At 43.7% G+C, this 14,845-nt stretch overlaps 1 protein-coding gene across 1 annotated transcript in view; it reads left to right on the top strand.

Moving 5' to 3' along the window:
• The window catches only part of cps1 (carbamoyl-phosphate synthase 1, mitochondrial), a 54,095-nt gene extending 39,937 nt beyond the window's left edge, over positions 1-14,158 (top strand). The window contains exons 30-38 of the mRNA XM_060040067.1: positions 2,854-2,961; positions 3,140-3,229; positions 3,485-3,655; positions 7,434-7,508; positions 7,747-7,845; positions 10,623-10,682; positions 10,930-11,042; positions 12,840-12,969; positions 13,703-14,158. Of these exons, the coding sequence (XP_059896050.1) occupies positions 2,854-2,961; positions 3,140-3,229; positions 3,485-3,655; positions 7,434-7,508; positions 7,747-7,845; positions 10,623-10,682; positions 10,930-11,042; positions 12,840-12,969; positions 13,703-13,819 (963 nt within the window). The 3' untranslated portion in view covers positions 13,820-14,158. The remainder of the gene's footprint in view (positions 1-2,853; positions 2,962-3,139; positions 3,230-3,484; positions 3,656-7,433; positions 7,509-7,746; positions 7,846-10,622; positions 10,683-10,929; positions 11,043-12,839; positions 12,970-13,702) is intronic.
• The last annotated feature ends 687 nt before the right edge of the window (positions 14,159-14,845 follow it).

Below are 14,845 nucleotides of genomic sequence, written 5' to 3'. Positions count from 1 at the left end.
CACATGATCGCTGAAGCGGTCCACACATGATGAGCAAAGCGTTGGACACTCTGATGTCGGGTGTTCAGAACATAGCCAGGCATCAGAACTAAGAAAGCGGCTGGTGTGTAGACCCGATTGATTTAACCTCAAACAAAGCCTGGTTTATTATTCGGTTGCTTTTTGATTGGTCAGCGTCAAACAGGACAAAACTGTAAAAGTGGTCAGAAAAACGCTAAACGAAAGCCATTCTTGAAACAGGGATGTGATGGAAGAAGTAAATAGCCGTAGGATTGCAGTGGGCAGCAGTGAGAGGCCTATCTAGTGCATGCTGGGGGGGAATCGAGATGAGAGCGTACCTTATGTTTCAAGCCACAGACCAGGGAGTTACAATGAGTCCCTTCATAGAAGGGCATTGATTACTTTTACACGATTGACCGAACGACCAACAATGATGAGATGGCATAGAAAGTAAGAAGTACAGTAATCTATGTCGAATGAACGTTTCTTGTATGAAAGCAGCGTATTGATCTTTCACTGCCTGCCTTTTTTCCCCCTTGATTTTATCGGAATTTCATACTCACTTAATCGTGTTTTTTTAGACAAACATTAAAAGTAAACAAGATACGTGAGTTACATTTTCAAAATTCAGGCATTGGCGCAGACAACCCATTTGTGGTTCCACTCATCATTTACATAGAAACATACAAAATAGGTAAAAATATATGAATAGTAGATGCAATTAGATAGAAACATATCAAATAAACAAAACGCTGACAAAAAATGAAGACCCAATGATACAATGCAGACAGAGACAGATATAAAAACCAACCAAGGAATAAAAAGTAATATTACAGCAAACTAGAGATACCATGATATGATATATGTGGCACGGGCTCCTCTGTATATCGTGGTTTTGCAGAAGTGTGGTCCAATATATAACCCTTATTCCCTCTAAATGTATCCATCAGGCGTAGGCTGAAACCCCTCAGCATGCAGAAAACTGTTTGCTCATCATTTACCATAGTTAAAGAGCATTTATCTTGTAGCTAAAGAGCCCATTTATTGCGGTTATACATCTTTCCTCCACCAGCAGCCGTGTGTTGCACAACTCAGAAAAACAGCTCAGAAAAATGTGTCTCCAATTCCATTTAATTCCACCTTCTCACAGCGATCCATCACATTTCCAGCCCCAGCCCTCCCTGCTTTGTAGCTCTGCCGTGTCCCCCGTCGTCTGTTATTTTGCTGTGTGTATGAAGGCGAAGCGGCAGACACACTCACTCTCCCTGCGGTTCACCACGAGAGCAGGACACTTTCCTTCATCTCCAGTCAAAAGACATTAGGCCCTTGACAGACCTGACGAGGGGGGTAGAAAGAATGAAACCGATACCAGGGAGACGAGGCTCGAATCAACGTGACGTAGCTCTCTTATTAGATTGCCTAAAGAATTGTTTCATGGGGGTCTCGAAAATTCATGCTTTTTCCTTGATTCTTTATCTTGTATCTTGGCTTAGCTTTGTGTTGTCCTGAGTTTCAAATTATTATAATTAGAGCTGTCAGTTAAACGCGTTATTAACGGCGTTAACGCAAACCAATTTTAACGGCGTTAAGAAATTTATCGCGCGATTAACACAATTATTTTATAAAAAAAAGAAAAAAAAAACATTTTTTTTTTTCTTTTTCTTTGGCTCAAAACAAAGAAGCAGTAGCCTGACTGCTATGTTCAAATGACATTTGTTCAAAGCAGTCCTTTAATTGCACTATAGGCTCTTTTTTTGTATCGTCCTGTTTTGATATGCCAATGTTGTTATCAATAAAAAATCATTTGCACAAGGCAAGCCGATGCACTTCACCATGTTGATAAGAGAATTAAAATGAGAAGAATTATGGGACAAAAAAATCAAGGGATATTTAGCATAGAAAAATAATTTGCGATTAATCGTGAGTTAACTATGACATTAATGCGATTAATCACGATTAAATATTTTAATTTCTTGACAGCTCTAATTATAATAGTATGTGTAGTATGAAATGATCCACTTGTTAACTACTACATATACCTACAAGACGCTTGGTGAAACAGGAATGTGAGGACTGTGTGGTTATCTTTGACCTTCTTTCTAGTGTAGAAGAGTTGTCAGCAATCATGGGCCCCTGAGGACCCTCAGGGGCCCAGTGCAGTTATCCAGGGCAGTTAACCCATAAGAAGGGCCACCCCGTAACAGACATTTTCATTTTTGCCATCATCCTCGATAGGACTTAACTTCCTTCCTTTTTCAAGGCGAATCCGCCCTTTTAAAATATAATTGAAACAAGCAAACAGGATGTTTTGTGCAACAGAGTGAGACGGGGAAAGACATTATTTAAGTAATGTGGCAACCTCTTCGAGAATTGCCAATTTAGAGGGATTTTTACGTGAAAAAATTCTACACTTAGGCCCTTTAAATTCAGAATGAATAGAGCCTTCGAGTAGTACCTCTCCTTTTTCTTGTTAATAATAATGTGGAATGGCCTGGTAATGTTTTTTCTTTGACATTAAATTCACGTACAGGCAACAATTTCTGTTAGTCCTGGAGTGGTACTTTGCGTGTGTGCGTGCCTGCATGTGTGTGTGTTGCTGTGTGTGTGGTTTTTGGATGAGTGAGATGATTTTAGGCGGAACAGTGCTGATGAATGGAGCAGCGGTTTAAATGTGCAAATGACACGCTGCACACACACATATACACACACACACACACACACACACACACACACTAACAAAATCTTACTCAAACCTCACTCTTGTAAAAAAGGCAGTCATTTCACCTATTCATGTTTAAGAATGGAAATAGTATCTGACTGTAAGGGTCTGTGTGTGACTGCTGACTGTTCCAGGTTCTGGTCCACGCCATCACAGAGCACGTGGAGGATGCTGGCGTGCATTCAGGCGACGCCACCCTGATGCTGCCCACTCAGAGCATCAGCCAGGGGGCGCTGGAAAAGGTATGAACACAACTCACACATTCAATATCAAACATCACAGACACAGTTCATATTCCCAAGCTAGAAATTAATCAGTTCCCCTGCAGCATACAGTTGTTATTTCGTAGACACTTGTAGACTCAGATGTTGAGTATGTTTAGCAGTTGGGTTTAGTGTGTGTTTTTCTTCTTGTCATCAGGTGAAGAATTCCACTCGGAAAATCGCTCAGGCCTTTGAGATCTCAGGACCCTTTAACACCCAGTTCCTGGTGAAAGGCAATGACGTCATGGTAAGTAACGGTACCCCACCTGTCATATCCTACCCATTGATCACTTTGATCTGTGGCATTCCCTTGATCTGTGGCATTCATGTTTTAATATTGCACTTTGATTCGTAGATGTTGCCCATGTGTGTTTGAACACGATTGACGTTGATTTGTCTTGTTTTAACGCTTCTGACACTGAATACGTCTGTATGGGCTGGAAGTGTATTTTATGAATGAAGTGTGTATTTAGCGCGTCTTCCCCGCTTGTCGACCCCGCAGGTTATTGAGTGTAACCTCCGGGCCTCGCGCTCCTTCCCCTTCGTGTCCAAGACCATCGGCGTGGACTTCATCAACGCCGCCACCAAGGTGATGGTCGGCGAGCCGCTGGATGAGGCCAGCCTGCCCTCGCTAGAGAACCCCATCATTCCTGTCGACTACGTGGGCATCAAGGTGAGCGATGGGCTGTTAAACCGCGAGGCCGTGATTGGTGTGAGTGGTAAAAAGGAATTGGCTCTTGAATTTCCCCGTAAAATCCAATATTAGTTTTTATTAACGTGATGTCCGCTGGTGTTACAAGAGAGCTGTCACACACTGCCATCGGTACCTCTGTTGAGTTTTTTGTGTGTTTTACATGTATGAGAAAACGGCAGTTCTACAAAATAAGGCTAGTTATCAAATCAAGACGGGCGCCCGCCCACACATTTATGAGCCATTGTTATGCAGCGTGTGTGTGAAAGTGTAAGCGTTTTAGTGAAACAGAATAATTGTGTTCAGAGACTGGAGGCCCCCCCCACGCCCATTACTCTGTTCAGCCTGATTTCTGCTGGGGTGCGTGCTACCACCGTTATGTGGCACGCTTTTCGAAACAATTTCAAGTCGAGCAAGCTTCTCACTCGCGTGCCCAGCCACAGTCCAAGGATAGATCCTCTTTTAGCTCAGGTTTGCCTGGAAACAGACCAAAGAGAGATCTTAGGCAATTTTTAAAAAGGTAATCGCCACTTGTCACCCGCCTTCATGTTAATAACGGAGTCCCGGTCGGGCGTCATTCAGTAGGCTGAATGTGGCGGCGTGGTGGCAGAGACCCACCATGAGGAGAGCCCTACCAGCAAGACATCATTATAAGGAAACGGTGTCAGGTCGCGTAACAGAAGGCAGCAATTACGGCTTCATCCCTGCAGATAGGCGCATTGCAGTGGAAACAGAGGGGGCGATAACAGCCAGGCCTGGCGCTCACCTCTCAGGTTGGGTGTGTGTGTGTGTGTGTGGGAGGAGTGTGCATATCGCCCAGCTGTTCCAGAAGCGATTTCCCTTCCGAAAGTCATTTCTCCCTCTAATTACAACGGCAGCACACTGACAATGGCCGCAGTCGAGAGGCAATCGCGCAGGCATAATCCCCCCCGCCCGCTCAGTTGAAGTTTTCAATTTCTGCCCTGCACTCTGGCGGTGAATATTAAACGAGGAGAGGCAAATATTTCCCCGACACCGGGCTCAGGAGAACATTTGCCAGAGTTTACTCCTGAGTCAATGAAAGGATCTGCCACCTCAAACTAATCATTAACAATTCACGCTTTTGGATGATGTGTGTTGTGGCTCCCCCTTTATTCCTGTTGGTTGCTCGATTTTTTTGGAGGGGAACCATTGTTTTTCAATGAAGTCTTTCCGACAGTTGACAGCAGCCATTTCTGCCTTTGTACTTGATTTAAGTTGGTTCAATTCAATTTTATTTGTACAGCCCTTAATCACAAGTACAGTCTCAAAGGCCTTAACAGGCCATATATTTATGATGGATTGTTGCTGCTTGTTACAATCCCATTTCTTTCTGACGATTAAATAAATATAGTTTATTCAGAAAATGAAGATATTTTTTGTTTTTGTCCTCTTCCTATCTCTCGTGTCGGTTTGCCACCACTTTTTATTTGTCCCGTTGTTGGCAACTTTCTCCCTTCAGTCTTATTCTTCTTTAAAATAGGGTTCTGCAATGCCCAAATCCCTCAATGCCAGGACTAAGCCTGTTCAAACAAGGCCTCCTGTTGCAGCTTGGGGCTCCTCGGTAGCATACAGGGCCCGGGCAATCCCGCACAGCTCAGCGGCTCCCCGGGAAGAACCAAAACTGATCCGTTCCTCAACCATGCCTCAATCCATAGTCACTGCACAGTGATGTCTAGCCACTAACAAGTCCCCTTTGTGCAATTTCTGGCTTATGTATACAGATGTACAGCAACACCAGCACAACCGTTATCCACGTCCCTGGGTTCAGTGTCTGTTGACGATTTTGTGTGTGTTTGTGTGTATGTGGCAAGGGGGTTGATTTGGTGGCAGATCAGTGGTGGTTAGCCCTGACATACATGAAGAGAAAGCCATAGGAAAACGCTCCCTCCAAAGGCAAACGGTTCCATTAGCCATGCCCTGGTATAAGCCTTATTCTCGGAGCGGCCATCTTGGTTCAAAATGCTCGCTGGATGGGGATAATGCATACAGATTTTCATTCATTTCCCCACCCAGTGTGAAAAACACATAGAGACATGGAGACATGTATCATGTCGTTTTTTTTTTTTATATCTGACAAACCTCCCTAGCGAGAAGAAAAGAAACATCTCACAGAGACGTCTCACTTTATTTACTGCCATTTTCCAGGCGAGCTTGTCTGGAGCGCCAAGATAACATTGTTCATGTTGTGACATTTCCACATCTCTATCTTAATGCTTATTCAGAGTGGGCAGTCATCGCATGGGACAGGGGGAGTGTATTTGGCTCGTTTGTGTATACCTGTACACTCCCGCATTGATTACACTATGAATTATATGTATGTGTGTAAAGTATATTTATCTACAGTAAACACAGTAATAAATACAGTATATCTATATATATATTTATTTATTTGTGTATTATAAGCTGCTAAGGCAACCACAGCATTGCCAGTTGTAAAACTGGAAAAAAAACAAAACTGGACAAAAATTTAATTTTTGAGTGAGGAAGAGGATATAGCCGATGAGTGCTTCAAACGAAAAAGGCTACTGCTTGAAAAAAGGTTTGTGTGTCTCAAGGGTTGCCATTAATGCCAATTTTGCAAAAGCTTTCGGTCAGTGAGTCTCCCTCTGCTTCCTCCTGGACTTGTTGTGGCTGCATTAAGCCCAAAGCCCACAGGCCATGTCGGGGCACACGCATAATAAGGATTGGGAATTTCCGCATCATAAAATCAACCTTATTTCTTAAAGAGTTGAGCAAAAATTACAACCCTGCAATGCTATACAAATATAATGTGTGCAAATAAATAAAATGCATACTAGTTTGTTTGAAATGTCAAGGTTTGACGTATTTGTGCTTGTGTCTTGTTTGTTATCATTCTCTCCTACCTCACTCGGCTAGTGGCTACCTTTCGGTTATGTCTGCTATAGAAATGGGGGAGGCTGTGTTATCCATTTGCATATTGAGGTGGGTGTGTAAAGGGAAAATAAACAAACAATATTGCTTGAATAAAATAAGGATGTATACGTTTTTTATGACCCTCTATGCATCATTTAACTCAAACCATTTTGCTCCATATTTTTCATATCCCAACACGCTGCCGTAGGCGTCGTGCACTCTCTCTGTTATTTGTGGGGTGTTTTTAATGCTGGCTTTGTCTCAGCCCTCGGTGGCAGCCTCGTTGTTCCCTCTTTCGGTGGAAATAATTTACCCTCAAGTGGCCCCTAGCCCAGCGGTACCCAACCGCGGGGCCGGGGTACCACTTTGGGTTGCTTTATATCACTGTGGGGTCCCAGGAGATGGCTGACATAAGCTATACATATTTGATGGTCAATTTAAAGCGAACCATTTCATAGACGTCATACGCATTGACTGCCTTATGATTCATGTAGCCACGAGAAAATTACTGTCCCAGACTATAAGCTATAGTATCACAATGCAGGATGATTTGCATCACCTGTGATTGCCACCTTCCAGGCAGCACTCCCGTGCATCCGGGCATCGCTGAAGCAAAAGACGGGGCTCTTTGCCCACAATCAACAAGTGTTTCAAACGGAGCAGCTGCTGTCATGATGCTGAACGTGCACAACAATAGACCAACAGTTTATTTGAAAATGAGGCCAATCTGCCACAATGTTTATACCTTTCTGAGGGGTCTTTTTTCCATGCAAAAAGTGTGAAACATCTGGTGAATGTGTAACCCCTACGCCTCCATCTTTAAATAAATAATCCATATTCTGTTTATCTTCCGCCCCCTTGCCAGGCCCCAATGTTCTCGTGGCCTCGTCTGAGGGATGCAGACCCTGTGCTCCGCTGTGAGATGGCCTCCACCGGAGAAGTGAGCATATTTGGAAACACACACGCACGCACGCACGCACGCACGCACGCACGCACGCACGCACGCACGCACGCACACACACACACACGTATCGCTTCTTCTTCGCTCTCTTATTTTTTTGTTTGTACTTCCTGAAGTTCGATGGAGACGGCCAAGGTAAACATTTGTGTGGCACACTTGTTTTTGTGTGCAGCTAATGTGTATATGTGTGTGTGTGTGTGTGTTTGTCTCGTTATAGGTAGCCTGTTTTGGACCAAACATTTATTCTGCCTTCCTGAAGGCCATGCTCTCTACAGGTTTTAAGCTGCCTCAAAAGGGAATTCTGATCGGCATTCAGGTAAGTCCACGGCCACGCCAATCAGTTGATAGAGAGGGCCCACAAATAACTTTGTACGAGTGTTCTCAGAATAGGTTCTGTGTTTCACACAACTTTTTCCATTCCCTGTTTACTCTTGTATGCCGAAAAATTCATATTTTCAGTTTCTTCCTCCGGAGACCATACTTACTTTTATAACTTCTAAATCCGACTTCTCAAAGCATCGCACCTTTCACTGCAACATGTACTCCTGAAGACACCGTTTTCACCCCATTACTCTCGCTAAGCTGACAGTACAGAAGCTGAGGCTTCTGTACTTTTGTATTGTGTAATCTTGAATGAGGATGCATAGTCTGCCTTTTCTCGACAGACAACCTTGACGAAATTAAAGTATGTGTGTTGTGCAGGACTGTTGTAAGAACACAAAAATATGTCTCGTCACGTTCTGCATGTTGCTAAGTAATCTTTCTTTGCCTTTCATTTCTCATTTGTGAGAAATTTCAAATTTCGTTCCCATTTAAGAACAGCAGACAAGTCCTCTGAAAGTTTTATTTTTCATGAAAAAGTTGAAATATCTGTAGTTGCTAGAACCAAGTTGAATCTGGCCATGACTTTAGCAAACGGATCCCACAAGAGCATGGCTCTCTCGGCTTCTTGACATATAAAAATTGTGCTTTGAAGAGCATATTGGGTCCCAATGTTGCAAGAAAATTACATTCACACACTAATCACAAATGTACCACTATATGGGGATACTGCAGATCAGTCTTGCAGATCTTTTAGATTAATGTTGAGGCTATATCAGGGCTGAAGTAGTCTTCTGGGGGAGTATTCCTTCTTTAAAACTCACTTTCAGCTCAGCGTTTGAGATTCCAACATCTAGACAGAAATGCACTGCCCGTAAAGAATGTGTTGCTGCCTCACGCCTACCCAATGCGCTGTTTACTGATGCTCCTTTTACAAACAGAATGTATTCAACCACCTTATAAAGCTGTTGATGGGAAAGTATTTATTATATAAAAACAAACAACAATCTGGAGGATTGCAACAAGCTGGTCGGTTGGATATATAAATCTTGCATATTTTGAGAGAAAATACCTACATCTTAAAAGGTCACAGGCAATGGACCAGCATAAGGTGGTAGTGAGTGGCCTTTGATCATCTGGCTGTCGGTATTCGGATCGAATATCATTGTGGATTTTGATCCAATTATATCGTACATAATGTAGCAAAAAGAAAAAATACAATCTAACTGTTATTTTTTCCATCTCAAGAGTAAACGTCAAAACACATTTTACAGCGAACATCATTTAGCGAGCAAAATGTGTTTACCATCTTTGAGGCATACAGTCTTGAGTGTATTCTGTTCATTTCAAACTGACTACGCTCACAGAGGAGCGTTAAGTACTTCAATCTGACAGATGATTGGAGTAAACAAATTGATCAAAAGAAAGCGGTGGGAGCAGTACTGTTAGATTTCAGCGCGGCATTGGGTGTAATCGATCCCAAAGTATTGTTAGAGAAGCTCAAATGTCATGGCTTTGCTCTGCCAGCCAGAGCATGGATCGAAAGCTGCATATCTTACAGAATACAGAGGTATTTTGAACGGTAGCTTATCTGACATGAAACATACACAGTGTGTACACAGTGGGACTGACGCCAATAGAAACTGTTTTACCATGTCACGCATAAAAATGTAATGTTTAAATTTCACAGTTTCAAACACAACAATGTCTCTCATAATAAAAAAATATTTCAGGATTTACTAATAAACAATGACGTAACAAAAGCCTTTCTACCAACATTATAACTAACATTCCAATGCTTCCAAAACAAAGGCGGTCGTTGGGATGTGACTTTGTGATGTAAAAGCCCTAAAAATACTTTGGTTGCTAAAATGAGAAGAAACATATTTGTGGAAAATAGGCACTCTTCCTTTTGTACATCACTATTTACCAATTACTACAAACACCAGCACTATCCCACCCAGATTATGGTTGAGTGGCATGGTTAGTTGCTACAAAAACAGTGGTGGGAAAGCCGCAGCTTGTGCAGAACAGAGCAGCTAGGCTGATTCTCTGATACCCAATGAAAACCAATTTCAATAAGATGCAACAGAGTTTCTCCTGGCTGCCCGGACAAACACCCAGCTCTTCGAGCAAACCGAGGTCTCTCTAAGCATTCACACACAGACACACACACACACATCGTACAGTAGTGTATTGAGCCATGATAGTTTGTAATTCACTACTACTGTACGTCACCAAAATACAGAATAAACCAAACCTGAATTGCAAAACTCTTAAACAGAGCCACACCTAGGCTGCCTCTCCCTCTCTCCTCCTTCACTCCTCAACACTTCTTCGAACATGTAGATTGAGAAGACTAGAGTTTCAATAAACAATAATTATTCACAAGCAGGACTACAAAATGGCCACACTCAAACTGTTTTTAAACATTTCACCCAAAACGGGTTTCAAACATTGTAACCCATACACCGTGTCAAAGAGAATACATTTACATTCTAACTGGGATTGTCTAATGAGGTGGGATAGGAAGATGATTTAACATGTGATTTCCTTATGGCGGCTGGCATTGAGTTGGGATACATGCAAGATTGTGGCTAGCACCGTAGCATGATATTATGGAGCCAATTTCTGCTGAACTTTGTGAGAATGGGACATTCCACTAGTTCAACATCACTCCTGAGACAGCTCTTTTACTTGCCCGTAGTCTTTAATTAAGTCTTACTTTCACTTCCTTATCCGCTCCCATCCGTCTTTCCCTCTCGCTCGCAGCATTCGTTCCGGCCCAACTTCCTGGCCACAGCACATCATCTGAAAGAAGAGGGCTTCAAGGTAAGCATTGAATCGTACCCGAAGACACCTCTGCGTCTAACAGCGAACACCCAGCATTCCTCGTCTATTCCTTCAACAAATAAATTCATGACTTTCTCCCCTGTGCATAAAGCCCCTCAGAACACTGATCGAAAGAGGGGAAAGTACATCTGCCGGATGCTCATCCATCTGTTGAGCCCTACCTGTAAACAATCGCACAATATCTATTTCCCCCGGAAGAGTTATCTTTGTTCCCTCTGTCCTTAAGCTGTACGCCACAGAGGCCACATCGGCCTGGCTGGGGGCCAACGACGTGCCTGCCACGCCCGTGGCCTGGCCCTCCCAGGACGACGAGCACAGCAGTCTTCCCAGCATCATCAGGTGAGGGTCCCGTACTCACCCTCAGTCACTGCCCCCTGAGACACGCCTCCACAGCACAGTTTGTGTCCGACCATACACTACTACGTGGAAGAATAACCCCCCCCCCCCCCCAAACACACACACGCACACACACACACACACGGTTAGTTTATCTTGGCACGCTGGGCACTCTGCTTATCAGTGCTGCAGGGTAGAACCTTCTGGCTGACAGAGTCCTCCTTTGGGGGAGGGATTCATTGGCCTGGCTTGATTTCATTAACCAACATGGCAGGACTGCGATGAGTTTCAGGACTCTGCGTTTGCTTTGGAAGATTAGGGGAAAGCTAAACAGTTTAGCAGCAGATTTGAACCTGTGTGTGTGTTTGTAAACGTTGGCAAGGTGAGTTCCTACGGCTGATTGATGTAGAACCATTAGTGAAGTTGGCATAGTGGCGATGAGTGGTTCAGCAAACTAACTCTAACGCTGGGCTTTTAATGGTTATGTAGTGATTGATCCAAATAGGTTGCTGTAGTAACCAGCGACAGACCTGCCAAAGAGATTACAAAATACATGTGTGCACCTGTTTTGTCTTGCCCATCAAACATTGTGTCTGACAGAATACACAACAATGATTTACCAGCAAGGAAAAGAGGTCTACGACTAATGGCAGTCCATTGTCAATGGAACTGATTGTGTAAAAAGAACAACTCAGGTTAGACTTCATGTCCATTGTTGTCCCCAAAATAGAAATATAATAATAATGTTTATAGAAAGAAAAAAAGAAAGCATTGCTTTATCCAACAGCAGTAAACAGCCTTACCTCTGATCAGCATAATTGTTATTTTGTCAATAAGCATGGAAATCTCATTCCCTTTTTTGGAGGCATATTTTAATCATTCCATTTATGCGCATCATACTTAAAAAACAGTAACACATAATATATGGCAAGCGGCCTGCAGAAGAGAAACCCTGTAATTTGCAGGGTGGCGAGGTTTCCATAACAAGCCACGATCATACTGAAACACAGCCATCTGGAGCATATGTCTGGAAATGAGTTGGTGAGGAATAAGGATTAAAACGCCAACGAGAATATGTAATAGCAAAATAATCCACACACACACACACACACACAGCAATGATGGCCGTTGCATCAGCTGTAGCTAATGTTTTTTTAAACACTTAACACCTGAATGCATTGTTCAATGGGAAGGACATGGCAAGGACATTGTTTCACAGCAAGGAATGAATGCCTGTGGCATTCATGCCAATCATGTCTACGTCCGTGCTACTGTGATTTAATTAGCATACAACACTCATCTCATATCCCTGACAGGGATTACACTTGTAATTCTTGATACTTCACCTGTGTGTGTGTGTGTGTGTGTGTGTGTGTGTGTGTGTGTGTGTGTGTGTGTGTGTGTGTGTGTGTGTGTGTGTGTGTGTGCGTGTGTGTGTGTGTGTGTGTGTGTGTGGGGGGGGGGGGTGTGTTTGTTTAACTTGACACTCACACAGCCCTCTAATTTTGAGTGATCATTCAGAGGTCCAGGTCCTCCATATCTGTTCTTCTTATTGACATGTAGCTGCAGCCAGAAGGCCTGAATTAACCCAATTTTGTCTGGCAGGTGTTAGGTTTAGCCCTCACATCACTAAAATGAATATTGCTTAACCTCTACCCAAATTTGTGTGTGTGTGTGTGTGTGTGTGTGTGTGTGTGTGTGTGTGTGTGTGTGTGTGTGTGTGTGTGTGTGTGTGTGTGTGTGTGTGTGTGTGTGTGTGTGTGTGTGTGTGTGTGTGTGTGTGTGTGTGTGTGTGTGCAGCCTGATCAACGAGGGCCATATCGACCTGGTGGTCAACCTGCCCAATAACAACACGCGCCTGCTGAAGGACAACTTCCTGATTCGCAGGATGGCAGTGGACCACGGTGTGCCACTCATCACCAACTACCAGGTCAGCATGCTCTCTGTACCCCACGCCTGTTAGGTAAACAGGCGTTTCCCCGTCACCACAGACGTCTGGGACGGGGTGCTTCCAATGTGCATGTATTGCACGTGAGAGAGGGCGGAACATTCAGTTACATGGCTTTGGCGGCGAGAGAGGGGCTGGGACTTTCAGTTGCATGGGTTTAGTGGTGAGAGAGTTGGCGGGACTTTCCAGGTTTATGGAGCGAGACGGGGGAAGGGACTTCAGAGCATGTTTTGGAATCTGTATCATTCTTGGTGGTTTTCCTTCTTGTAATGTTTTTCTTCTTCTCCCTCTGTTGACTGTAAACTGACGTCACTGACAGCTCAAAGGAAGTAAAACATCGGAAATTGCATTGTTGTAGGCCGGTATAGCAGTTCAACATGACCTTCTCAGCCTAGCGTGAATTCTACTGACTATTAAATTCAATTCTGGAGCAATTTACAGTTATAGACGTACTCCGGTTCCTCTAACCAGGGTTGGTAAGGCTGGTTCCATCATGTCTTCAAACTAAACCTGCATCATTTGACTTGGTTATCTATGATCATATACTGTTTGGGAATGTGGCGATTGTCTTATCATTTTCCGTTCTATTGCGTCTGCAACATGGCACCGTGGTCGCCATCGAGACGATGGCGAATAACAAATCCTTGCAAAGCGTCAGAGAAGCTCAACTCAAAAACAAAACCCTGAGGCTGTTGTGTGTCTGGCCCCGCCTCAGGTGGTGAAGCTGTTTGCCGAGGCCATCAGCTACGCCGGGGACCTGGACACCACCAGCCTTTTCCACTACCGCCAGAGAGAAAGCCAACAGAGAGAATCCAGGCGGCTGCTGCTGTAGAGGCACGAACCCCCCCCCCGCCCCCAACACCACCGCCATCAGGGGAGGGGTGACAGTCGATTGGTCCTTGGAACGTGAGGCTCATCCGGACGAATCATCCGAGACAGACTTCGTCGTCAAAGCCGCTCGTCAGTTGTAGCGTGTGTGTGTGTGTGTGTGTGTGTCTGTGAGGTCTGACCTCGGATCTGTTGCACTGCGTTTCACGTGTGTCTACCTTTGCTGTGTTCTGTATATGTAGAAAAGGGCTTTGATGTGTGTTTCGCTGTCCTTCTGGTCCCACGGGTCAAGTGGGGGGTGGTCTGCCGACGCATCGAGAGAAAACAGCAATGTTTACAAAAATGTTTACTTTTTTGGGGGGGGGCGCGAATAATAGAGAGCATCCCTCAGGGTGCTGTTTCATTATTTATATTTGTTTACACTCCACCAGTACAGTCCTCTCCCGACAGAACTCCCCTGTGTGCTGCGGGGGTAAGTTGGTTGGATCTCCTCTAAGCTGGACAGTTTATATTGATGATAGAGCTGTCAAGCGATTAAAATATTTAATCGTGATTAATCGCATTAATGTCATAGTTAACTCGCGATTAATCGCAAATTCTTTTTCTATGCTAAATATCCCTTGATTTTTTTGTCCCATAATTCTTCTCATTTTAATTCTCTTATCAACATGGTGAAGGGCATCGGCTTGCCTTGTGCAAATGATTTTTTATTGATAACAACATTGGCATATACTGATCAAAACAGGACGATACAAAAAAAGAGCTTATAGTGCAATTAAACGACTGCTTTGAACAAATTTCATTTTAACAGAGCAGTCAGGCTCCTGCTTCTTTGTTTTGAGCCAATGGAAAAAATTATTATTTTTTTTTTTATAAAATAATTGCGTTTTTTAACGCCGTTAAAATTGGTTTGCGTTAACGCCGTTAATAACGCGTTTAACTGACAGCTCTATGACCTTCCTCCCAAAATCTCCGTAATTCTTGTGTTTAGCACCCTAAATATAGCCTTTTGTTGCAGGCCGATGGTTCA

This window comes from Gadus macrocephalus, chromosome 20 (assembly GCF_031168955.1).
Source record: "Gadus macrocephalus chromosome 20, ASM3116895v1".
Lineage (NCBI taxonomy): Eukaryota > Metazoa > Chordata > Actinopteri > Gadiformes > Gadidae > Gadus > Gadus macrocephalus.
The sequence above is the reverse complement of the archived record's forward strand: the minus strand, read 5'-3'. Positions and strand labels throughout refer to the sequence as shown.